The sequence below is a fragment of the Manis pentadactyla genome, chromosome 5 (genome assembly GCF_030020395.1).
Source record: "Manis pentadactyla isolate mManPen7 chromosome 5, mManPen7.hap1, whole genome shotgun sequence".
NCBI classification, from domain to species: domain Eukaryota; kingdom Metazoa; phylum Chordata; class Mammalia; order Pholidota; family Manidae; genus Manis; species Manis pentadactyla.
Window position 1 is genome coordinate 122,425,331 of NC_080023.1, and position 26,043 is coordinate 122,451,373.

A 26,043-nucleotide genomic window follows, 5' to 3' on the forward strand; every position below is an offset into this window, starting at 1 on the left:
GCTCAGTCAAACAAGAGGATATAACCATTCTAAATATATATGCACCCAACACAGGAGCACCAGCATATGTGAAACAAATACTAACAGGACTAAAGGGGGATATAGACTGCAATGCATTCATTCTAGGAGACTTCAACACACCACTCACCCCAAAGGATAGATCCACTGGGCAGAAAATAAGTAAGGACACGGAAGCACTGAACAACACAGTAGAGCAGATGGACCTAATAGACATCTATAGAACTCTACATCCAAAAGCAGCGGGATATACATTCTTCTCAAGTGCACATGGAACATTCTCCAGAATAGACCACATACTAGGCCACAAAAAGAGCCTCAGAAAATTCCAAAAGATTGAAATCCTACCAACCAACTTTTCAGACCACAAAGGCATAAAACTAGAAATAAACTGTACAAAGAAAGCAAAGAGGCTCACAAACACATGGAGGCTTAACAACACGCTCCTAAATAATCAATGGATCAATGACCAAATCAAAATGGAGATCCAGCAATATATGGAAACAAATGACAACAACAACACTAAGCCCCAACTTCTGTGGGACGCAGCAAAAGCAGTCTTAAGAGGAAAGTATATAGCAATCCAAGCATATTTAAAAAAGGAAGAGCAATCCCAAATGAATGGTCTAATGTCACAATTATCGAAATTGGAAAAAGAAGAACAGATGAGGCCTAAGGTCAGCAGAAGGAGGGACATAATAAAGATCAGAGAAGAAATAAATAAAATTGAGAAGAATAAAACAATAGCAAAAATCAATGAAACCAAGAGCTGGTTCTTCGAGAAAATAAACAAAATAGATAAGCCTCTAGCCAGACTTATTAAGAAGAAAAGAGAGTCAACACAAATCAACAGTATCAGAAACGAGAAAGGAAAAATCACGACGGACCCCACGGAAATGCAAAGAATTATTGGAGAATACTATGAAAACCTATATGCTAACAAGCTGGGAAACCTAGGAGAAACGGACAACTTCCTAGAAAAATATAACCTTCCAAGATTGACCCAGGAAGAAACAGAAAATCTAAACAGACCAATTACCAGCAACGAAATTGAAGCGGTAATCAAAAAACTACCAAAGAACAAAACCCCCGGGCCAGATGGATTTACCTCGGAATTTTATCAGACATACAGGGAAGACATAATACCCATTCTCCTTAAAGTTTTCCAAAAAATAGAGGAGGAGGGGATACTCCCAAACTCATTCTATGAAGCTAACATCACCCTAATACCAAAACCAGGCAAAGACCCCACCAAAAAAGAAAACTACAGACCAATATCCCTGATGAACGTAGATGCAAAAATACTCAACAAAATATTAGCAAACCGAATTCAAAAATACATCAAAAGGATCATACACCATGACCAAGTGGGATTCATCCCAGGGATGCAAGGATGGTACAACATTCGAAAGTCCATCAACATCATCCACCACATCAACAAAAAGAAAGACAAAAACCACATGATCATCTCCATAGATGCTGAAAAAGCATTTGACAAAGTTCAACATCCATTCATGTTAAAACCTCTCAGCAAAATGGGAATAGAGGGCAAGTACCTCAACATAATAAAGGCCATCTATGATAAACCCACAGCCAACATTATATTGAACAGCGAGAAGCTGAAAGCATTTCCTCTGAGATCGGGAACTAGACAGGGATGCCCACTCTCTCCACTGTTATTTAACATAGTACTGGAGGTCCTAGCCACGGCAATCAGACAAAATAAAGAAATACAAGGAATCCAGATTGGTAAAGAAGAAGTTAAACTGTCACTATTTGCAGATGACATGATACTGTACATAAAAAACCCTAAAGACTCCACCCCAAAACTACTAGAACTGATATCGGAATACAGCAAAGTTGCAGGATACAAAATCAACACACAGAAATCTGTGGCTTTCCTATATACTAACAATGAACCAACAGAAAGAGAAATCAGGAAAACAACTCCATTCACAATTGCATCAAAAAAAATAAAATACCTAGGAATAAACCTAACCAAAGAAGTGAAAGACCTATACTCTGAAAACTACAAGTCACTCTTAAGAGAAATTAAAGGGGACACTAACAGATGGAAACTCATCCCATGCTCGTGGCTAGGAAGAATTAATATCGTTAAAATGGCCATCCTGCCCAAAGCAATATACAGATTTGATGCAATCCCTATGAAACTACCAGCAACATTCTTCAATGAACTGGAACAAATAATTCAAAAATTCATATGGAAACACCAAAGACCCCGAATAGCCAAAGCAATCCTGAGAAAGAAGAATAAAGTAGGGGGGATCTCACTCCCCAACTTCAAGCTCTACTATAAAGCCATAGTAATCAAGACAATTTGGTACTGGCACAAGAGCAGAGCCACAGACCAATGGAACAGACTAGAGAATCCAGACATTAACCCAGACATATATGGTCAATTAATATTTGATAAAGGAGCCATGGACATACAATGGCGAAATGACAGTCTCTTCAACAGGTGGTGCTGGCAAAACTGGACAGCTACATGTAGGAGAATGAAACTGGACCATTGTCTAACCCCATATACAAAAGTAAACTCAAAATGGATCAAAGACCTGAATGTAAGCCATGAAACCATTAAACTCTTGGAAGAAAACATAGGCGAAAACCTCTTAGACATAAACATGAGTGACCTCTTCTTGAACATATCTCCCCGGGCAAGGAAAACAACAGCAAAAATGAACAAGTGGGACTATATTAAGCTGAAAAGCTTCTGTACAGCAAAAGACACCATCAATAGAACAAGAAGGATCCCTACAGTATGGGAGAATATATTTGAAAATGACACATCCGATAAAGGCTTGACGTCCAGAATATATAAGGAGCTCACACGCCTCAACAAACAAAAAACAAATAACCCAATTAAAAAATGGGCAGAGGAACTGAACAGACAGTTCTCCAAAAAAGAAATACAGATGGCCAACAGACACATGAAAAGATGCTCCACATCGCTAATTATCAGAGAAATGCAAATTAAAACTACAATGAGGTATCACCTCACACCAGTAAGGATGGCTGCCATCCAAAAGACAAACAACAACAAATGTTGGCGAGGCTGTGGAGAAAGGGGAACCCTCCTACACTGCTGGTGGGAATGTAAACTAGTTCAACCATTGTGGAAAGCAGTATGGAGGTATATCAAAATGCTCAAAACAGACTTACCATTTGACCCAGGAATTGCACTCCTAGGAATTTACCCTAAGAACGCAGCAATCAAGTTTGAGAAAGACAGATGCACCCCTATGTTTATTGCAGCACTATTTACAATAGCCAAGAATTGGAAGCAACCTAAATGTCCATCGATAGATGAATGGATAAAGAAGATGTGGTACATATACACAATGGAATACTACTCAGCCATAAGAAAAGGGCAAATCCAATCATTTGCAGCAACATGGATGGAGCTGGAGGGTATTATGCTCAGTGAAACAAGCCAAGCGGAGAAAGAGAAATACCAAATGATTTCACTTATCTGTGGAATATAAGAACAAAGGAAAAACTGAAGGAACAAAACAGCAGCAGAATCACAGAACTCAAGAATGGACTAACAGGTACCAAAGGGAAAGGGACTGGGGAGGATGGGTGGGTAGGGAGGGATAAGGGGGGGAGAAGTAGGGGGGTATTAAGATTAACATACATGGGGGGGTAGGAGAAAAGGGAGGGCTGTACAACACAGAGAAGGCAAGTAGTGATTCTACAACATTTTGCTATGCTGATGGACAGTGACTGTAAAGGGGTTTATAGGAGAGACCTGGTATAGGGGAGAGCCTAGTAAACATAATATTCGTCATGTAAGTGTAGATTAGTGATACCAAAAACAAAGCAAAAAAAAAAAAAAAGGGCAGTTCCTGTGTGGTAACCTCCAACGAGTTCTACACAAGGGTATAAAGGGCATATAAAAGTGTAGGCAAAGGGTCTGTTTGTGTTTATACAGAGGATCAAAGCCTAATTGGGCTACCCCGAAAATGAACTAAGATACGATATGAAAAAGAACTTCCAACATCTGCACTCTCTGGAAGACTCATGCCAGAAGATGATCATCAAAAAACCCCAACAAAGATCCACGCACTGCTACAGCTGTAGATGCACTCATCCCACCAGTTCCTGGACTTGCCATGGGAATGAGGAAGGAGATATCTAAGCTGGCCTGTGCATACAGTAAAACAACAAATTTGACTGGATCTATACTGTTGGAACTCAACCAAGAATTTGGAGAAGTGCAAATTGTAGTACTCCAAAGTCTTACAACTACAGACTATTTAATGTTAAAAGAACATATGGCATGTGAACAGTCCCCAGGAATGGGTTGTTTTAATTTGTCTGATTTCTCTCAGACTGTTCAAGTTCAGCTGGACAATATCCACCATATCATAGATAAGTTTTCACAAATGCCTAAGGTGCCTAACTGGTTTCCTTGGTTTCACTGGAGATGGCTGGTAATTACAGATATGCTTTGGTTATGTAACTATACTCCTATTATGTTAATGTGTGTGCGCAATTTAAGTAGTAGCTTAAAACCTATATATGCTGAAGTTACTCTACAAGAAGATATGTCAAAGAAATAATCAATCTTCCCATGTTTTCTTCCGTCTGCTACTTCTATAGCTTTTCTTCTTCCTTCCTAATTACAACCCTTAAATAGAATTCGTGCCTCATATCAAATTTACCGAGTATCATAACTCCTCCAAGTGGTAAAGATACCTCAAGACAAATGCTGGGCATAGAAGCCACAGGGCATAAATCTGCAAAGAAGTAAAAAGCTAACCTTTTCAAACAATAAGGCTTCTCTCTCACTCACCAACTTTACATTTCCCTGTATGGCCCCGGAAGATGACTGGTTAGCCAGAGACGGGTAAGATTCCTCAAGGGAGGAACAACCTAAGACAGGCACAGTCGCAGGGGGGCCATCAGGTGAGAAATTGGGGATCAACAGAGGTGAGGCTTAGAACCCCACCCCCCCTGTTCTGAGAGAAATCTTCTGCATTCGTGGATGTTTTATGGCCCTGGTCTAGCTTGGATTAACACATAGTCTACCGGCACACACCTGATCATCTACATTTGCTCTCTTACAACACTAAACTATGTTTTCTACCTTTATTTGTATCTACCTACCACTTCAGCATTTTATTAAAAATAATAATAATAGAGAAATGTGGTATCCACATATAAATCAAGTATAAAAACCAAATGAGTATTCATATTTGAACTGACTGTTTAGAGTTCATAATGCATGAGCAAAACCGAAAGTTTCTGTGATGACTCCCCTTGTACTGTTCACTATGTAACTTATTCATTATGTAAGAATTTGTTCTACATGTAAGAACTTGTTTGTTATGCCTCAGAAGATTGGAGACTGACAAAAATTAGGCTTGGGGTGGATTAATGATTGTGCATTGAGCATTGACTCCCCTATACAGAATTTTATTGTCTTTAACAACCATTTGATCAATAAATATGAGAGATGCCCTCACAAAAAAAAAAAGGACAGACTTCCAATGGTAAAATAAATAAGTAACCGGGATGTAATGTATAGCATAAGGAATATAGTCAAGATATTGTAACAGCTTGGTAGGGTGATAGCTGGAACCTAGAATTATGTATATAAATGTTCTACCACTGTGTTGTACACTTGAAACTCATGTAATGTAATACTGTGCGTCAACTACCCTTCAATAAAAAATAATTATTAAAAAAAAAAAAAAAAAAAAAGATGTGCTGTGCGTGGCCTCATTATCCATGGCTTCACGTATTGATCTCTCCAATAGTGTTTGGCCTTGACGCTGCTATGAACTCCAGGCCTATGGTTTCATGTGCTACAAAGTGACTCCACCTAGGTGTTCTATGGGGCTATCACAATTAAATGTTCTGATCTTAACTCAGTGTCCACCCCTGAGAGAGGTATCTCCACCTGTTTTCCTTATTAGGTATAATTATACCAGTGGCCCAAGTCATCCTCAGACTCTGTCCTCTCCCTCCAACCTCTTACATTTAATCTGTCACTCAACTGGGTGGTTTCTTTCTCCTTCCTAATTCTTAAACCCATCTCTTATCCACCATCACTGCCCCCAATGTACTTGTTTGGGAGGTAGCACTGAGGAAGGACAGGGTATGGGCATGAAAATCACTTGTGTGGTTTTCTTTTTAAATAAGCACGCTCTGCCCATCCTGCCCCTCCTCCAGAGATTCTGGACCACATACTCTTCCTCACCAGCACTATTATTCTTCCCCGGTCTCCAGTCCATCTTCCACATGGCTGACATAATGATCTCTCAAAAATGCAATCCTGATAGTACAGCCTATCTGCTTAGTCTTTCACATGTTCCACAGAACCTTCAGAATAAAATCCAAACTCCTCTGAAAATGCTTCACACTTCAGTTCTTGCCCATAGCTTCTGCCTCCTCTCCTGCCACTCCCTTATGGGTGCCCTGCACTCAAGCCTTATCAAAGTGTGGCACTTGCTGTTCCTGGAACAGCTCTGCTTGCCTTGCTGTTCTCTTCTTGGTGGATATCCGACCTCATCCTTTCCGCTTTGAAATCACTTTGTTCAAAAAGCCTCTCCTGACTTCTCCAGGCAACTAGGTATTTCCTCTTCTGTTTCCACAGCACCTGGTTCATATCATGATTCTATACTGATTATCAGATAATTAAAAGTACTTGTGTTCATGTAATGTGTCACCTACTAAACTATGAACAAACTTTGTTCATTTTTCTATACTCTAACATAGAGCCTGGCACATAACATGTACTCAACAAATGATTACTAAATGGATTTTTGAATGAGTAAGTTTTATAGTTTTGTCATTGCTTAAAGTACACAGTTTAATATATCACATAAATACTACTACTGACCCACTTTCAGGATAGCATGTTCTTTGAATCCCTTTAATGACATTTTATATTTGAATAGTACTTTTAAATTTTCCCCCAACACTTTATTATGAACATTTCCAAACATAAGGAAAAGAGAAAGAACTGTAGTGAACAGCCACCTAGACTCTAACTTGACATTTGCTAAATTTATGAAACACTTTCTATGGGCTAGTTTTATTATCACTTATATCACCTTAGACTAATGTATCATTCTATCCACTTTATAGATAAGGAGTCTAAAACTCAGAGGGTTTAATGACTTGCCAAGGAGTTTGTGTCCCAGTAGTTGTGATCAACTTGTGCCAGCTGACTCATCTACACCCTCTGGGTGTTAGATATATAACCTGGGTCTGAAAAATATTTTCAATATCCTTAGTAATGCAAAGCTTCCGATTCCACAAGAAAGGAGCTCAGCAAAATCATGGGAAAAACAACAAGGAAACATTTCTAGCTTATAAATCATTCAGAAAGGAATCCAGTCTTGGGTATCCCTCCCCTTCACCCCACTTCCATTCCTGGTTAGTCATTTCCTGCACAATCTGAGATGTTTTTTTCCACCCATTCTTTTTCAGTACCAGATGTAGGTCTAAAACACCTTTCATCTCAGCTGGTGTACTCTCTCCTGCCTTTTCATGTCAGATACATGACGTCCAATAGAAGCATAGTCTTATATTCTTGCCTAGCTCACAAAACATCATCAGCTCACCGTCTTCTACCAACTTAAGTTTAGCATGATCTGTTTTCCACATTATAACCTATCCAAGCATCTGTCGTCTTACTCCTTAGCTTCCACCCTACAAAACTAAGAGATGTAACCCCAAATACAATCTATCAAATACAGACAGCCTTTCTGCTTATTTCCTTTCGTCATGTATAAATCACCACCACTTGCCTCCCAAAGTCCACTTGCATAAATTCCAGACCCCCATGTTATGGCTCAACTCAAATGCCAATTCTTGTTTTTTAAAATATAAAGGCTTCTAGAAACCCCAGACCTGTTACAACCCCTATCGCCAAACTTGTGGCATCTCGTGGTACTTATCTTAATCTACCTTGTAGAGTTTTGTGGTCTGATTTCTGTGCCCCCTTCTGCCCCCTTTGCCTGAGTGTTAACAGTCTAGAGCAAAGGGATGTTGTCATATTCACCATAATCTTCGCACACAGTCGGTGCTTTGCCGTACTTAACGCAACACATCCTGCCAGAAGGGTCGGGGCGGACGACCTTCGCTGTATTCACACGTCCACTCAGACGCACACACTGACACTGCCTTCCACCCGGACACACACGTGTGGCCCTGGGGCTGCCTCGGGACTCCCACCCCATGGGCGCTTCCATTCCAATCAGCGGAGGGGGAGGCTCATGTCTTTAAAACCGCTCCAAAGGACACTTGTTACTTTAGACCTCCCAGAGCCTCCACCCTACACCCAGCTAGAGATCTCCCTCCTTTCAGAATAGTACTCCCCCGGGGCTGGGGAGCCCAGCCTGGTGGCGCCGAGGTCGGTCGCACGGACCCCTCCCGGTCCCGCGTGGTAGCGCCCGCTTTGTCAGCGCGCTGCGCGGGCCGGTTACCTTCCAGCTCTCGCCGGCCCATGCAGACGGTTCCGCTGCCGCCACAGCTGCCGCCTCTCCAGCGCCGTTCTTCCGGCCCGCCTGCCAGGACTTCCCCCGCGGGGCTGGGCGAGCAGCAGCCCGGGAGCACCCGCCCGGGTCGCTCGAGAGAGTCCGCCCGCCTCGGCGTCGGTCTCGGCTGGGTTACGCTCCTCAGGCGTGCGAGGGGCCTTGGCGGTTGTGGCGGCGGCGCCCGGCATGTATCAGAGCCCGCGGCGACTCTGCTCCGCCCTGCTGCAGAGGGACGCGCCCGGCCTGCGCCGCCTGCCCGCTCCCGGGCTGCGCCTCCAGTCGCCCCCGCCGGCGGCTGCCCCTCGGCCCGCATCCCCCCGGCTCCTGGCGGCGGCCGCCGCCAGGACGTGTGTCCGGCCAGGTGAGTGCGCGGCGGGTGCGGACGGAGAACGGCGGCGACGCGCGGTCGCCGCCTGGACCTGCACGGAATGAATGGGAAGCCCCAGCCTGCCGGCAGTAGGGTCGGACCGGGAAGCCAGTCCTCCTCCAGGAGCAGCCGTCGCCGCTCCCCTCGCCCTATCTGACCTGGGGCTCGCATCGCGTCTGGTGCGAACCAGAACACTGGTCTGGTTCCCGTTTGATCCTTGGGTGACGCGCTTTCAGCATTTCTCGCTTTTGACCTCAGTTAAATTTCCCCCTTCAGGGATCGCATATTATTTCACATGGTTTTAGTTCTTATGGCGCTAATTATGGAAATTTTTATGCAGAAAATCATGTAATGTGACAATTATTTGACCAAGCAGCTTGCATGGCCTAGATACTCTGATTTTTTTTTTTAAGTCACGTTAACGATGTAACACACTGATTCGTTTTACATTCATTTCAATTTTTTTTTTCCGGAGACTTCTACTCTTAATACTTAAAGCTGTTCTCGGCCCTGTACACCTTGAGTTAAGATTTTGTGAAGGTTGATGCCTCCGTTTGTCAAGAGTCAGTTTCATACATCACATACCCTAACTTCCCCTTTTTGCCACCTCCGTTTCTGCCTGAGGACACATTACATACAAAAATTAATAATAATTTTTTAAATGAGAAAGTTTTTCTTTCAAAACTGGCAATTCACTGCATGAAAAGGTGTATTCTAGTTGTGGTCTAGTTAGGTTATAACTAAGACATTTGTATAACCATTCTAAATTATAACTGCATTTTGCTTTGAAAGTTTTGAATTGATTCAAGAAAGACAAATTGAGCAATAGAAAGGATATGTTTAATATGTCTTTCTTTAACTAATGAAAGTGATAATCCAAAGGTTTTTGAAGCCAAGACTTTAAACTATTCAGATTATTGGTGGATGTTTAAGCTGAGACATAACTTTTAAAATTAGAATGGTAAACTGGTTACTGGAGATTCTAAACTATATTTTTCTTCAGAAAGGGTGAACTTGACTGTCATTCAGGCTTTCTTTTTTTTCCAATTCTATAGGAATTCGGCACATTGTGAAATAGTTGTTAGAATGGGTGCCATCTAGTAATTGTTAGTAACTCTTGCTCGAAATAGGTTTGGGGTGAGAGAAGTAAAGGAAAACCAGTTGGTGTCTCCTCTTGTACCAGCTCATCTTCAGTTCCCTCAAAGTCAGTCCCTCAGAGGCCAGAGTCAGTACATCTTGGGAATACAGATAGCTTGTGTCATATAGATACAGATAGCTGTGCTGTTAGCTGAAGAAAAAATGGTCAGGTCAGATAGAGCATTTGGAATGTCAGTCTTCTGACACTTAAAAAGTCCTCTGCAACTACCCCTGCCCCCAACCCCCCTTTACAAATAAAGAAGCTGAAAGACTTTATGGTCTTTTTTAATATGGCCTTTTATTTGACAGCACAAAATCTTAGCAATTTTCCTGTGCAGTTTTAGTTTTAGAAGCTTGCTAGAAAAACTCATCAATACCTTCATTCACTCATTGCTTGATCACTCGCTCATTCAAGTCTTTACAGAATCTCTCTCACACTGTAGGTGCTTCATTATAGGAAGTAAAAGAAGGTGAGCCTTAGTCTGTCTTTAAAGAGTCTACTGCTCAGTAAGTGAGATGAGCTCTGTGCAAAGAAATGACTTTTAAATGAAATGAAACACCTATTTTCTGACAGTTAAAGGTTTGTAAATGGCACAGGGTGCTAGAGAGTGGGAAGTCCCTTTCAGCAAAGATGACCAGTCCTTTCACACTTCAAGCAGTGGTTGGCATTTGAGCTGGGTCTTGAAGCAAGGTTAGGATTGCAAAAAATTAAAGCATTTTATTTGGGAAAAACCCGGAGCAAAGAGGTGAAGATATGAGGCATTGAAGTGACAGGGCGAGAGAAGAGGTACGCTTCAAAATGTTTCCCACTCAGCCTCAGATGCAGCTTCATGTGCAGTCTCACCCGAGGGTTTCAGGCCCAGGGTGGTTCACTGTGGACTCCGTGAGACTGAGAAATGACAACAGAATGTTCTTGGGGTAAAAGGGTTTATATCTGGCTTTATACCCAGGGCGATAGGTCAAGCGCTACGGTCACGCCTGCATCCAGCAGTCTGCAGGTCTGCAATCCATTCGGTCTCTGCCTCCGCCCAGAGAACTGGGCAGAGCTCTGTATGGGGTGACTCACTCAGTAATAGCTCATTGCCAATGGGTGTGGGAGCAGTAGCCTAGCAGTAGGCCAATTACATCATCGAGTAGTTTAGGGTCAGGTGAGGACCCTGGCCATGGGAACTTCCATTTTCCCCACAGGTGCCTTTAAAAAAATGCATCCTCCTATAGACGTTTTAAACAATTGTTATTGGTGGGCCCCAGATTCCACATTATTTAAAATAATAATAAAACTCCAGAGTATTCTTAGCTGCTCCAAAGTTAAGACATTGGGCAAGAGAAGCTTTCAGGGAGCTGAAAGCTAATCTTCCCTCCTGAGTGTCTTTTGGTGGGGGGTGGGGGTGGGGGCGAGGAGGAGTAAAGAGTCCCAACACTTGGTCACATTTGCTAATCAGTATGTTCCTAACTTATGCCCCTTGGCAATCAGAGGTTACCAGAAAAATGAGGATAGTCCCTTTAGAGTCATCAAATCCTAGGTTACTAGAATTTAAAGGGCACCTTGGAAATGGTCTCAGTGTTTTGCTACCTTTTCTCATGTAAAGTCAGCAGCCCCCGTAAAAGAGCAGCAACTGGCACAGTTATTGCTCTGGATGAAATGCAGTCTGGAGTCATCTTTGGGTTTTTTAATGATGTCCTCCAGATCCCTCCTCTTCAAATAAGAGATGGCTGAATTACTCTTCGCCACCACTGGAACACACTGCTTTTTTCTTGACAACTTCAGGAGCAAATTTGAGGAGGCAGCTTTATATAGTATGTCCCTTAATTATGTGAGTAAGCTGTGTATGAGGGAGAAGAAATGGGAAAGCTTGTAATTATCAAGATTCTACAGAATAAAAATGCTTTCCTTATGGGAGAAGAAAGGTATCATTTTCCTGTAGCACCCAATGGTAAGAGTTTAAATACAGTGAACTCTTGGGGGCTTTTGAAATAATAAACATGGCTCCAGAATCATATTCACTGCATTTATATATGAATATTCACAAATATTTCATCTTGGTCTCCTAACATTGGACTTTACCTTGGAAAAATAAGGCCACATATTAAACTATGACACATGAGTAGAGCTGAAATTGAATTGGTGTGGCTGGATTTGTTGGGAAAAACTTTGCTTTGAATAGGTGAAAGGAGGGTACTTCCTGGGGAGGGAGCACAATGGGTGGTGGGCAGAGAGGAGCCCACACACAAGAGAAGGTGGTGGGTGTGGGAGCAGTGATGACCAACATCAGAAAAGAAGTACTTGGAAAATCAGCTGGGGTGCTTGTTACAGCACAGACCTCTCGTCTGTCACCTATACTCTGCATCAGTTTTTTTTCTGAGGAGAAGCCTGGTAAAGTGATATATTTAACAAGTGCCCCCAGTGATTCTGGGAAGTTTTAAGTGTATTTTGTAAGCCCCACTCCTTCCCAAAGGTACTTATTCCTGGAAAGCTTGAGAAACCGAGTTTAGGGTTCTAGAAGAATGTTAAGATCTTTGACCTAGGGGCCCAAGACAATTCAGGAGACCTCTGAGCAGAAACATGTACCTGAACGGAAGTGGGCTTTAAGGAAAGTAAGAAATTGATGCATTATAGTTAAGTGAGGAAAAACTCGAGACTAATGTCATGAAAATGTATTGGTGTAGTAGTGCATTTACAGCGTAGGTTACTGGACAAATATAATATCATACAAGTTTCTGTGACAGTAAGAGAAGAGAGGCAATTATTCTGGTTGGGAGGAGGGAGGGGAGGGAGACAGCACCTGGGTTTGCTGTCAGCAGTCACTCCTCATCAGACTATGTAGGACCTTGATAACCACCTGAATGGTTATCATATTTAAATAATACTTAAAAATTCAAGGACAATGTGCATGGGTGTTGGCCCCTAGTAAATACACTTGTACTTTTGTGAAAAGCAGCTAAGATATTTTGGATTTATTGTTATTCTTAGAATGGGGATAAAATTATTAGCCTTCCCTCAGAGATCCAATCATTGAAGAGCACAATGGAGGGTATTAAAAGCAGGTTGGATACGGTGGAGGAGACAATAGATGAAATAGAAACTAGAGAAGAGGAATACAAAGAAGCTGAGGCACAGAGAGAAAAAAGGATCTCTAAGAAAGAAAGAATATTGAGAGAACTGTGTGACCAATCCAAGCGGAACAATATTCATATTATAGGGGTACCAGAAGAAGAAGAGAGAGAGAAAGGGATAGAAAGTGTCTTTGAAAAGGTAGTTGCTGAAAACTTCCCCAGTCTGGGGAAGGACACAGTCTCTCAGGCCACGGAGATCCACAGATCTCCCAACACAAGGGACCCAAGGAAGACAACACCAAGACACATAGTAATTAAAATGTAAAAGATCAAGGATAAGGACAGACTGTTAAAAGCAGCCAGAGACAGAAATAAGATCACATACAAAGGAAAGCCCATCAGGCTAACATCAGACTTCTCAGCAGAAACCTTACAGGCCAAAATGGAGTTGCGTGATGTATTTAATGCCATGAGGCAAAAGGGCCTGGAACCAAGATTACTTTATCTGGCAAGATTATCATTTACATTTGAAGGAGGGATTAAACAATTTCCAGATAAGCAAAAGCTGAGAGAATTTACCTCCCACAAACCACCTCTACACTGCATTTTGGAGGGACTACTATAGATGGAAGTATTCCTAAAGTTGAATAGCTGTCACCAGAGGTAATAAAACCACAGTAAAGAAAGTAGAACAGCTAATTGCTAAGCAAATGTGAAATGAAATTAACTATCCCCAAAGTCAATCAAGGGATAGACAAAAAGTACAGAATTTGATACCTAATATATAAAGAATGAAGGAGGAAGAAAAAGGAGGAGAAATAGAAAAGAACCTTCAGATTGTGTTTATAACAGCATACTAAGTGAGTTAAGTTAGACTCTTAGATAGTAAGGAAAGTAACCTGGAACCTTTGGTAACCACGAATCTAAAGCCTGAAATGGCAATAAGTACATACCGATCGATAATCACCCTAAATGTAAATGGACTGAATGCACCAATCAAAAGACATAGAGTCGCTGAATGGATAAAAAAACAAGACCCATCTATATGCTGCTTACAAGAGACTCACCTCAAACCCAAAGACATACACAGACTGAAAGTCAAGAGATGGAAAAAGATATTTCATGCAAACAATAGGGAGAAAAAAGCAGGTGTTGCACTACTAATATCAGACAGAATAGACTTCAAAACAAAGAAAGTTACAAGAGATAAAGAAGGACATTACATAATGATAAAGGGCTCAGTCCAACAAGAGGATATAACCATTATAAATATATATGCACCCAACACAGGAGCACCAGCATATGTGAAACAAATACTAACAGAACTAAAGGAGGGAATAGAACGCAATGCATTCATTTTAGGAGACTTCAACACACCATTCATTCCAAAGGACAGATCCACCAGACAGAAAATAAGTAAGGACACAGAGTCACTGAACAACACACTAGAACAGATGGACCTAATAGACGTCTATAGAACTCTTCAACCAAAAGCAACAGGACACACATTCTTCTCAAGTGCACATGGAACATTCTCCAGAATAGACCACATACTAGGCCACAAAAAGAGCCTCAGTAAATTCAAAAAGATTGAAATTCTACCAACCAACTTTTCAGACCACAAAGGTATAAAACTAGAAATAAATTGTACAAAGAAAGCAAAAAGGCTCAGAAGCACATGGAGGCTTAACAGCATGCTCCTAAATAGTCAATGGATCGATGACCAAATTAAAATGGAGATACAGCAATACATGGAAATAAATGACAACAACAACACAAAGCCGCAACTTCTGTGGGACGCAGCGAAAGCAGTCTTAAGAGGAAAATATATAGCAATCCAGGCATATTTAAAGAAGGAAGAACAAACCCAAATGAATAGTCTAATATCACAGTTATCAAAATTGGAAAAAGAAGAACAAATGAGGCCTAAAGTCAGCAGAAGGAGGGACATAATAAAGATCAGAGAAGAAATAAATAAAATTGAGAAGAATAAAACAATAGAAAAAAATCAATGAAACCAGAGCTGGTTCTTTGAGAAAATAAACAAAATAGATAAGCCTCTAGCCAGACTTATTAAGAGAAAAAGAGAATCAACACACATCAACAGAATCAGAAATGAGAAAGGAAACATCATGATGGACCCAACAGAAATACAAAGAATTATTATAGACTACTATGAAAACCTATATGCTAAGAAGCTGGAACACCCAGAAGAAATGGACAACTTCCTAGAAAAATACAACCTTCCAAGACTGACCAAGGAAGAAACACAAAATCTAAACAAACCAATTACCAGCAAAGAAATTGAAGCAGTAATCAAAAACTACCCAAGAACAAAACCCCCGGGCCAGATGGATTTACCTCAGAATTTTATCAGACATACAGAGAACATATAATACCCATTCTCCTTAAAGTTTTCTAAAAAATAGAAGAGGCGGGAATACTCCCAAACTCATTCTATGAAGCTAACATCACCCTAATACCAAAACCAGGCAAAGACCCCACCAAAAAAGAAAATTACAGACCCATATCCCTGATGAACGTAAATGCAAAAATACTCAACAAAATATTAGCAAACCGAATTCAAAAATACATCAAAAGGATCATACACCATGACCAAGTGGGATTCATCCCAGGGATGCAAGGATGGTACAACATCTGAAAATCCATCAACATCATCCACCACATAAACAAAAAGAAGGACAAAAACCACATGATCATCTCCATAGATGCTGAAAAAGCATTCGACAAAATTCAACATCCATTCATGATAGAAACTCTCAACAAAATGGGTATAGAGGGCAGGTACCTCAACATAATAAAGGCCATATATGATAAACCCACAGCCAACATCATACTGAACAGTGAAAAGCTCAAAGCTTTTCCTCTGAGATCGGGGACAAGAAGGGATGCCCACTCTCCCCACTGTTATTCAACATAGTACTGGAGGTCCTAGCCACGGCAATTAGACAAAGCAAAGAAATACAAGGAATCCAAATTGGTAAAGAAGAAGTTAAACTGTCACTGTTTGCAGATGACATGATAATGTACATAAAAAACCCTAAAGACTCCACTCCAAAACTACTAGAACTGATATCAGAATACAGCAAAGTTGCAGGATACGAAATTAACACACAGAAATCTGTGGTATTCCTATACACTAACAATGAACTAATAGAAAGAGAAATCAGGAAAACAATTCCATTCACAATTGCATCAAAAAGAATAAAATACTTAGGAATAAAGCTTACCAAGGAAGTGAAAGACCTATACCCTGAAAACTAGAAGACACTCTTAAGAGAAATTAAAGAGGACACGAGCAAATGGAAACTCATCCCATGCTCTTGGCTAGGAAGAATTAATATAATCAAAATGGCCATCCTGCCCAAAGCAATATACAGATTTGATGCAATCCCTATCAAATTACCAACAACATTCTTCAACAAACTAGAACAAATAGTTCAAAAATTTATATGGAAACACCAAAGACCCCAAATAGCCAAAGCAATCCTGAGAAGGAAGAATAAAGTGGGGGGGATCTTGCTCCCCAACTTCAAGCTCTACTACAAAGCCACAGTAATCAAGACAGTTTGGTACTGGCACAAGAACAGAGCCACAGACCAGTGGAACAGAATAGAGACCCCAGATATTAACCCAAACATATATGGTCAATTAATATATGATAAAGGAGCCATGGACATACAATGGGGAAATGACAGTCTCTTCAACGGATGGTGCTGGCAAAACTGGACAGCTACATGAAAGAGAATGAAACTGGATCACTGTCTAACCCCATACACAAAATTAAAGTCAAAATGGATCAAAGACCTGAATGTAAGTCATGAAACCATAAAACTCTTAGAAAAAAACATAGGCAAAAATCTCTTGGACATAAACATTAGCAACTTCTTCGTGAACATATCTCCCCAGGCAAGGGAAACAAAAGCAAAAATGAACAAGTGGGACTATATCAAGCTAGAAGCCTTCTGTACAGCAAAGGACGCCATCAATAGAACAAAAAGGTACCCTACAGTATGGGAGAATATATTCGTAAATGACACATCCGATAAAGGCTTGACATCCAAAATACATAAAGAGCTCACGCACCTCAACAAACAAAAAGCAAATAATCCCATTAAAAAATGGGCAGAGGAGCTGAACAGACAGTTCTCCAAGAAGAAATTCAGATGGCCAACAGACACATGAAAAGATGCTCCACATCGCCTGTCATCAGAGAAATGCAAATTAAAACCACAATGAGATATCACCTCACACCAGTAAGTATCGCCACCATCCAAAAGACAAACAACAACAAATGTTGGCAAGGTTGTGGAGGAAGGGGAACCCTCCTACACTGCTGGTGGGAATGCAAATTAGTTCAACCATTGTGGAAAGCAGTATGAAGGTTCCTCAAAAGTTCTTTGACCCAGGAATTCCACTTCTAGGAATTTACCCTAAGAATACAGCAGCCCAGTTTGAAAAAGACAGATGCACCCCTATGTTTATCGCAGCACTATTTACAATAGCCAAGAAATGGAAGCAACCTAAGTCTCCATCAATAGATGAATGGATAAAGAAGATGTGGTACATATACACAATGGAATATTACTCAGCCCGAAGAAAAAAACAAATCCTACCATTTTCAACAACATGGATGGAGCTAGAGGGTATTATGCTCAGTGAAATAAGCCAAGCGGAGAAAGACAAGTACCAAATGATTTCACTCATATGTGGAGTATAAGAACAAAGAAAAACTGAAGGAACAAAACAGCAGCAGAATCACAGAACCCTAGAATGGACTAATGGTTACCAAAGGGAACGGGACTGGGGAGGAGGGCAGGGAAAAAGAAAGGGGGCCTTATGATTAGCATGTATAATGTGGGGGGGCATAGGGAGGGCTGTGCAACACAGAGAAGACAAGTATTGAGTGTACAGCATCTTACTACGCTGATGGACAGTGACTGTAATGGGGTTTATGCGGGTGGGACTTGATGAAGGGGGGAGTCTAATAACCATAATGTTTTTCATGTAATTGTGGATTAATGATAATAAAATGAATTTAAAAAAATTATTAGCCTTCCCACAGAAAGGTGTAAGACCTCAAGTGAAATTCTTAGCTAGTTATCCTCTTGTCTTGTCCCTATGTAGTCTCAAAGCAGCACTCAACATCCTGATTACCTTGAAATCAGTGTCAGGGATGTGGGCAGGAGTACCCAGGGGACAGCTGGCTAAAGAAAATCATTACTGTCAGAGCCAGTTGTTCCCATAAAATGCTTTTTACTCCTTCCACCAGCAAAAAAAAAAATGCTTGGGTCCCACTCAAATCTTCTGAATTTGAATATGCAGGGCCTGAGCATCAGTTGCTTTTGATGTATAGCTGGGGTGAACAGCCACTTATAGACAGTACCAGCAGTTGCCAATGAGGAGACTTGTTTCACTTAGAAGTCTCTAGAAGTTTCTTGCTAATGCATCAATTCTCATGCCTCCAAAAGTTAGCTTCTGCTATTTATGAGGGATTGGGCAGAAAAGAAAATTTAAAAACCATTTTTATCCCATCTTCAGAATTAGAGTAGTATGACAAGTCCATGAAAGTTAAGTGCTTCAGAAGCAGAACTTACAGTAAAGAGTTGGTGCAGTGGGATGTCTGGGAAGTCCGCTCACCTTCTCTCACCCACTCCCACTGTCTTCCTTTCCTTTCTCTGTCCTTTCTTCCAGCTCTTTGAGCTGCCTGTACTTGGGCAGGCCCACCTTCCAGTTTGCAGATAAGCCTGAGACTCTCAATACCTCCTCTAGTAGAAGGTACAAAGTAAATCATTTTGCAGATTTTAATGATGCCTTGCACATAATAGTTTTCAATTTTCTTTTTCTGTTTTGCTTTTATGGATATTAACCATCACTGAGAAACTGCTAAAGGAAGATGTTCACATCTTTCAAATATTATAGGCCAAATAGTTTGCCAAGATCTATTCTAGAATTAGGTTCTCTTTTAGGTGGTTCATTATGGTGAATTTTATTTGGAAAAAGTTCATGATGATTTTTTAAATTAAATTTTTTAAAAATTACAGGAGTAACACACTAATAAGACCCTTTTTCCTTAAAACTTTAAATGTCTCTGTGAGTATTGTCTTTAGAAACTTATAGGATTTTTTCTTATCCTTGGTGTTCAGAAGTTCCATCAGGATAAATGTTCCATCAGGATGGATTGAATGTATAAGCCCATTCAATCTAAAGACTTACCTTTTTTAGCACAGCAAAAATTTCTATTATTTCTTGGATTATTTTGTCCATTCTGTCATCTCATCTCATGTTCTTAAAGTCTTTATTGGATTGTTGGTCATAGGGATCTATCTTCTCTCATTTTTTTAAATGTCTTTATTTCATAAGTTTTCCTGAGCTTTTTTATTTTGCAGTCATTTTAAATTTCTAGATATTTTCTATCTCTGCTCCTTTTTTTCCTAGAGGAAGCCTGTTCTTGTTTTGTGTCCATACTCTCGTGTACGTTTAAATATGTATAGATACATGGCTTGTTTCTCACTCAGGCCTCCTAAAGGGGAGAGCAGTTCCCAGGCTGGTAGGGAAGGCTGTGGGGGGGGGGTCCTCCCTGAGAGCAGCGGGCGGGAGGCCTCCAGAGCCAAGAGGGCTTCTGTCGGTGTTCTCTAATCTGTTTAACTCCTCACCCCCAATTTAAAAAATAACCTTGAGGTCCGGAGCTCTAACCCTGATGTGAACTCTCCTTCCAGGCCCATCACCCTTGCCAGTCCTCCCAGGGAGTCACTTGTCTTCGAAGCATTCTCTGGTTTTCCCAGCTGGCAGAAGCCACTCTTGCCAGCCCATCTGAGTGAGGGAAGGGAAGTGGTGGTAACCTGCGTGGCTGTTTGAAACACCATTCTTTAATCAGTTGCCCTAACAATTGCCCCTCAGCCTCTCCTGCCCCTTTGTCTTTGTTGACTCAGCTCAGTGTTCAGCCTTCAGAGCTCCCTTGCGAAGAACCATAATTAATCCATGGTTGCTTGTACTGCATTTTCCTCCACTCTGTTTTCTCTGTTAATTCAAACTTGTCTGTTTCTGTCTTCCTGGAGTTCTTCCAAGTTTTTGGCCCATTGATGGCATCCTTTCTTGTCTTGCCATGTTACTATTTCATTCTTTTAAAAATTGGATTGATTACATGTATTTTATTCTTGAAAGCTCTTACAAAGGAGAGAAAGTACATGTTCTGCTTTGTACCTGAAGACCTTTGATTGTATGCAACCAATCAATTCCCATTTTAAAGATGAGTCATAGGAAGGGAGATTTAAAAATCACTGACAGTTTCACTTCAGATTTATAAAGACAATTCCTACATGTACCTTAATTATTCAAGCAAGACTAATGGACGTTTCTATGTGAAAATAGTTTTTTCTTATTTTAAGTGACAAAGTCTTTCATTGGTTTTTCAGAATATATACAAACTGATTATACAATTTTCATTTCAGTATCATCTGGAGGAGGGATCTCAAACTTTTTCTGCAGAGTGCCACTAGTAGCTTTAGACTTTGTGGACCCTGTGTCTGTGCGGCGACTGCTCAGCTCTGCTGCAGTGGTGTGGAAGCAGGCTTCGTACATAAACTTTACTAATGGACACTGAAACTTGAATTTCATGTAATTTTCATATGTCATGAAATACTCTTTTTTTTTCCCCTCAACCATCAAAAAATGTAAAAGATGAAAACAGCCACACAAAACCAGGTTGTCCGGCAGATTTGGCTCACAGGTTATAGTTTGTGGTCCCCTGATCTCAAGGGAAGGATGGGTTACTATCAGCAAAATACTCCTTTCAGGTTTCATATTGCCACTCATAACTGCAAAAGTGGACCATTTTCTTGGGCATCACATAGAGTAACACTGACCTGATGTCTCAGTGGAGAGCAGTTGTTCCACTAGATTCATTTATAGTTTATCTTTTCCCATCTAAATTTCAGAGTGGCATGCTAGAAAAGTTCAGTTTGTGGAAATGATTGGCCAGCCAGCTAATCCTTGAACAGCAGTTAAACGTGTTACATGACCTAAGCTTATGTTATGGAAGGTCTTTTCCCTTAGTGGTGTTTTCTAGATGAATCTGGCATGGCTGGAGGTACTGCTCAGCCTTGTCTGGAACACACTTCAGCATTCTTGTCTAGTAGGGCTGCTGCCAAGCAAAGAAAGATCATTTGGATTGTCACAGTGTGTCTAGGTGCTTGTATTTTTAGACATGTTCAGTTGAGAGTCACGACCTTCACTTGGTATCTCACGCCAAGAGGTCCTCGCACTGCTCTGTACACTTTGTGCTGTGCCAGTGGTACACCTTATGGCAGTGACGTCAATGGAGGGAGGAGGTAGAATTCGACCTCTGTTTATTCCTGTGTGTGCCCCTGGCAAGGTTCCATTCCAGTTGTCCTGACTGTGCTGTCAGAGCTGCTGAGGAGCCATGGTCTGAGGGGCAGGTCACTAATCCAGGGTCAGACCCCATGCTGTTTGTGCAGTCTTGAGAGACTGTGTGTCATCTCTTTACCTCAGTGTCTGTGTCTATTAAATGTGACTACAGTGCCTGCTTTGCTAGGTTATTGGAAAGAGTCATGGAAACAGGTGAGAGCAGTATGGCACGTGCAAGGCTCACATGTTAGTAGTCTTCTCTTTACACCCCAAAAGTGAGCTTCACTAAGTGTGACAGAAGAGCTCACACTTAGCTGACCACCAAGGGTGCTCTAGGAATGGCTAGTTTAACTAACTCAGTTAATCCTCAAGGTAACCAAAGGAGTAACCCAGGGAAGTAGGTCATGGTGATCCCCAGATGAAGAAACTGAGGCAGAGAGAGGTAAATAGCTTGCTCGGGATTCTCTCAGAAAAAGAGCTGAGATTTGAAATGGGCAGGCAGCCTAACTCAAGTCCTTACATTTAAGCCTGTTTTGCCTCTACTGACTGTAGCCTGATCTTTCTGAGAAAAGTTGAAGCTTTAGCCATAGGGCTTTCATGTAACATACTTGATTGCTAAGTGCTCCATGCATGCCTGTCAAAATCAGTCAGTAGTGCTCAAATTTGAAGACTTGGACACTGACTAAAACATTTGATCCTCACCAGAAAATAGTATCTTCCTAAATTGGCAGTTAGAATCCAGTCTCTAGGATCCAGTACTACAAGTCCACACTTGGATGCAAAATTTCGAGGTGGTCACATTCATTTACTCAGTGGACCTTCTGGGGAAATGCTGCACTGCTTTGAGTTTTGGTTTCTAGCTGATGGGTGCTAACACAGAGAGGGCCCTGACTACAGGCTCACATCATTCAAAAAAGAGTTACAGTTGCTGTTGGCTCAGGACAAGTCACTTACATTTCTGACCCTCAGTACTCTTATCTATAAAATAGCCAAGGAGGGTAAAAGTGCTTAGTACACCATAAAGAGCTCTACCAATGGAAGGCAGTTCCTCTATTCGTGTTTTCAAGATTCCTTAGCACTTTACTGTCACTTGCCGTCCTTTTTTTTTAACCATCCTCTTTATCAACATTTTTTAAAGGACTGGGCTGGGTCCTGGGAGAAGTGATATACAAGGTAAGCAAAGTGCCCTCATGGAGCTTGTAGTCTAATGAGTAAAAGTCAGGGGCCATAGTTCAAATATCAAGAGCAACTCAAGAGAAACAGACCAGGTGTAAGAAAAAGGAAGCCACTAGGTCTTGATTCATAAAGCTGTGCAGGCATGGAGGCTATGAATCTTTATTTAATTGATTTCTTCAATAAATATAAAGTAAATATACCACATATCTAACATCCAAGCTATTTTATATCAGTAGTGATCTTGTACTCTGACTCACTTGTCTTAAATGTGGCCCCATTTATTCAGGTACCTACTCTAAGCAGCCTAATGAAATCATATGCAACTGAATTAGTCGTCCAAACTTTCTGAGGCAACGCATGACCAGTAGGTGGCAGCATATAACTGCTGTTACAAAGATGCCTTCCTGTGAAGTCTGTTCTGTACGGTTTTTGTGTACTTTTACCCTTCAAGGTTTCTTTGGGTCAAGGGTTGGTCAACTCCAGCAGCTTCCCAGGTGTATATGTAAGTGAAAACAATTCACAAACTGAATAGTTGGAGCAAACTCTAGAAAAAGTAATAGCTGGTTAAGTAGAGAAACTTGTGGAGAGATGTCTTTCTGGTGTGATTTCTAAGTGCTGTTAGGACTGCTTGGAATTGTAGGCCCAGACAGTTTTGTCTTAACTATTAGGGTTCTCATCAAGTACTCTAAGTATTGATAGGAAGGTATTTCATTAAACCTTGATCATTTCCTGCTGATGCTGGCCCTCTTAGGACCTGGTGTTAGGGTCTGCCTGTTGTTTTAGAAGTATGTAGTAATTGGTAGTATAAAGTATAAACATGTATTCTGTATTTTAGTGACTAAGTCCACTTCTCTTTTGCTGTCTTTTTTTAGAAAGGGATGACTAAAAGTTCTCATACTACTGTATTTTGGTAATCTAGATAATCAGCATTCTATGGCAAATCTTCAAAAGCTAGTAAAAGGGTGAAAAGAGTTATTTATTCATATAAAGTAAAATAACAGTGAGGTTTTAATAATGCAAGGAATGAAGATATCTAGTTCAAAATGTATGTGGAAATGTGTCTATAGAAATTAGGAAAAAGCAAGGGGTTGGAGTGGTGCTGCTAAATGCATGCTAGGTCTAAGAAATGAAGCTGTTTTCATCTGCCTATTGCCTATATAAATTATACAGCATGTGTATTTAAAACAGGTGAGAAACAATGAGAATTGTTACTAATTTACTCCCTCATTGTAAAAAGGGCATAAGAGTACCTACCTCCTTGGACTGGTGACAATTAATTAGGAATACAGTCAAAGCAAGCAGAATTTGTGAATGGTGCATTCTAAACACTCAGTAGTCATTATCTATATGTCACTGCCCATCCTTAGGATGGGAGGGAGAGAAAGGGACTCCGGGACCTTTAGCCTTCTTTAGTTTTGAAATTTAAATAGCCTTACTTCATAGCAATCCTTGGGTGTGTCTAAGCCTTGGTCTAAGCCCTGTGCTATAAGTGCAAAAATAGATGTGAAGCCTTTATAGTTTTCACTTTCAGTTATTAATCTACAAGCTTGGGGTTTTGCACTTGCTTTGAAGTGATGTCTGTATGTTACCAGAAAGTTTTGGAAAATATAGCCTCGAGAAATAATTGAATAAACTCATATGTTCTTGGAACTAGAAGCAGAAAAGAAAAACTGAACACGTGAAGAAATGAATTGGGACTTCCCCAAATCGCTTCTGATTTGATCCGGTGATGTGACTTTATGAGAAAAATATTTTCTAAGTATAAAAAGTCTAGGTTGGATATTAAAAATATAAGGATGAAGGTAAGGAAAGATTATCCATAATTTGAAGATAGTTTCGTCCCTCCATGGAGCAGCACGGAGACAGCTTTACAGCAATGACCCCCAGCTTTTGTGATCACATGCTTTTATCAATTTATAACAAATTTAGGTATGTGCTCTGTGTTTGTATGAATTATATTCTTACCTACTTTCAATCTTTATTTAATCATTTTTAGATTTTTTAAAAAGTTCTTGCTTTCTTCCCTGGGGATTTCTTTATTTGTGTCCCCTGAAACAAGGCATCCACACTTAGAAGTGACTCACGTAGAATAGGTATTCTTGCTTTTTATTTTCTGGATTCCTTTGCATTCTTAAAAAATGAATTGGGAGCCCCAAAGAGCTTTTTTTTATTTATTTACTTATTTTTATTTTTTGGTATCATTAATCTTACAATTACATGAGCAACATTATGGTTACTAGACTCCCCTCATCATCAAGTCCCCACCTCATACCCCGTTACAGTTACTGTCCATCAGCATAGTAAGATGCTATAGAATCACTACTATCTTCTCTGTGTTGTACAACCCTCCCCGTGCCCCCCACTCCACATTATGTCTTCTGATGCCCCTTTTTCCCCCTTGTCCCTCCATTCCCACCCATCCTCCCCTGTCCCTTTTCCTTTGGTAACTGTTAGTACATTTTTGCCTTCTGTGAGTCTGCTGCTGTTTTGTTCCTTCAGTTTTTTTCTTTATTCTTATACTCCATATCTGAGTGAAATCATTTGATACTTGTCTTCTTCCGCCTGGCTTCTTCCACTGAGCATAATACCCTCTAGCTCCATCCATGTTGTTGCAAACGGTAGGATTTGTTTTCTTCTTATGGCTGAATAATACTCCATTGTATAAATGTACCATACCTTCTTTATCCATTCATCTACTGATGGACACTTAGGTTGCTTCCATTTCTTGGCTATTGTAAATAGTGCTGCAATAAACATAGGGGTGCATATGTCTTTTTCAAACTGGGCTGCAGTATTCTTAGGGTAAATTCCTAGAAATGGAATTCCTGGGTCAAATGGTATTTCTATTTTTAGTTTTTTGAGGAACCTCCATACTGCTTTCCACAATGGTTTAACTAATTTACATTCCCACCAGCAGTGTAGGAGGGTTCCCCTTTCTCCACATCCTAGCTACATATGTTGTTGTTTGTCTTTTGGATGGTGGCCATCCTAACAGGTGTGAGGTGATATCTCATTGTGGTTTTAATTTGCATTTCTCTGATGATTAGCGATGTGGAGCATCTTTTCATATGCCTGTTGGCCATGTGAATTTTTCTTTGGAGAACTGTCTGTTCAAATCCTCTGCCCATTTTTTAATTGGCTTATTTGCTTTTTGTTTGTTGAGGTGCGTGAGGTCTTTATATATGTATATATTTTGTTGTTGATAATGCAGAATTTATTATGGTTAAAAATAGACTGCAAATAGTATTTACATATTCTTTAATTTTTTTTCTGGATCAAATTCTAGATTACTAAAAATGTCCAACTTGTTTTGGATCAAAATTTATAATTTCTAGGTTATTCCTAGCATTGCAGTTCTTTTGCTGGTGTTATTTCACTTACATATTCTAT

General features: G+C 40.5%; 1 protein-coding gene across 2 annotated transcripts in view; it reads left to right on the forward strand.

The window, feature by feature from the left end:
- Positions 1–8,347: 8,347 nt before the first annotated feature.
- The window catches only part of NOCT (nocturnin), a 34,627-nt gene continuing 16,931 nt past the window's right edge, over positions 8,348–26,043 (forward strand). The window contains exon 1 of one of the 2 annotated variants that reach the window (XM_036927431.2): positions 8,348–8,892. In XM_036927431.2, the coding sequence (XP_036783326.2) occupies positions 8,501–8,892 (392 nt within the window). In that variant the 5' untranslated portion in view covers positions 8,348–8,500. The remainder of the gene's footprint in view (positions 8,893–26,043) is intronic. The other variant, XM_036927508.2, reaches the window with a different exon arrangement.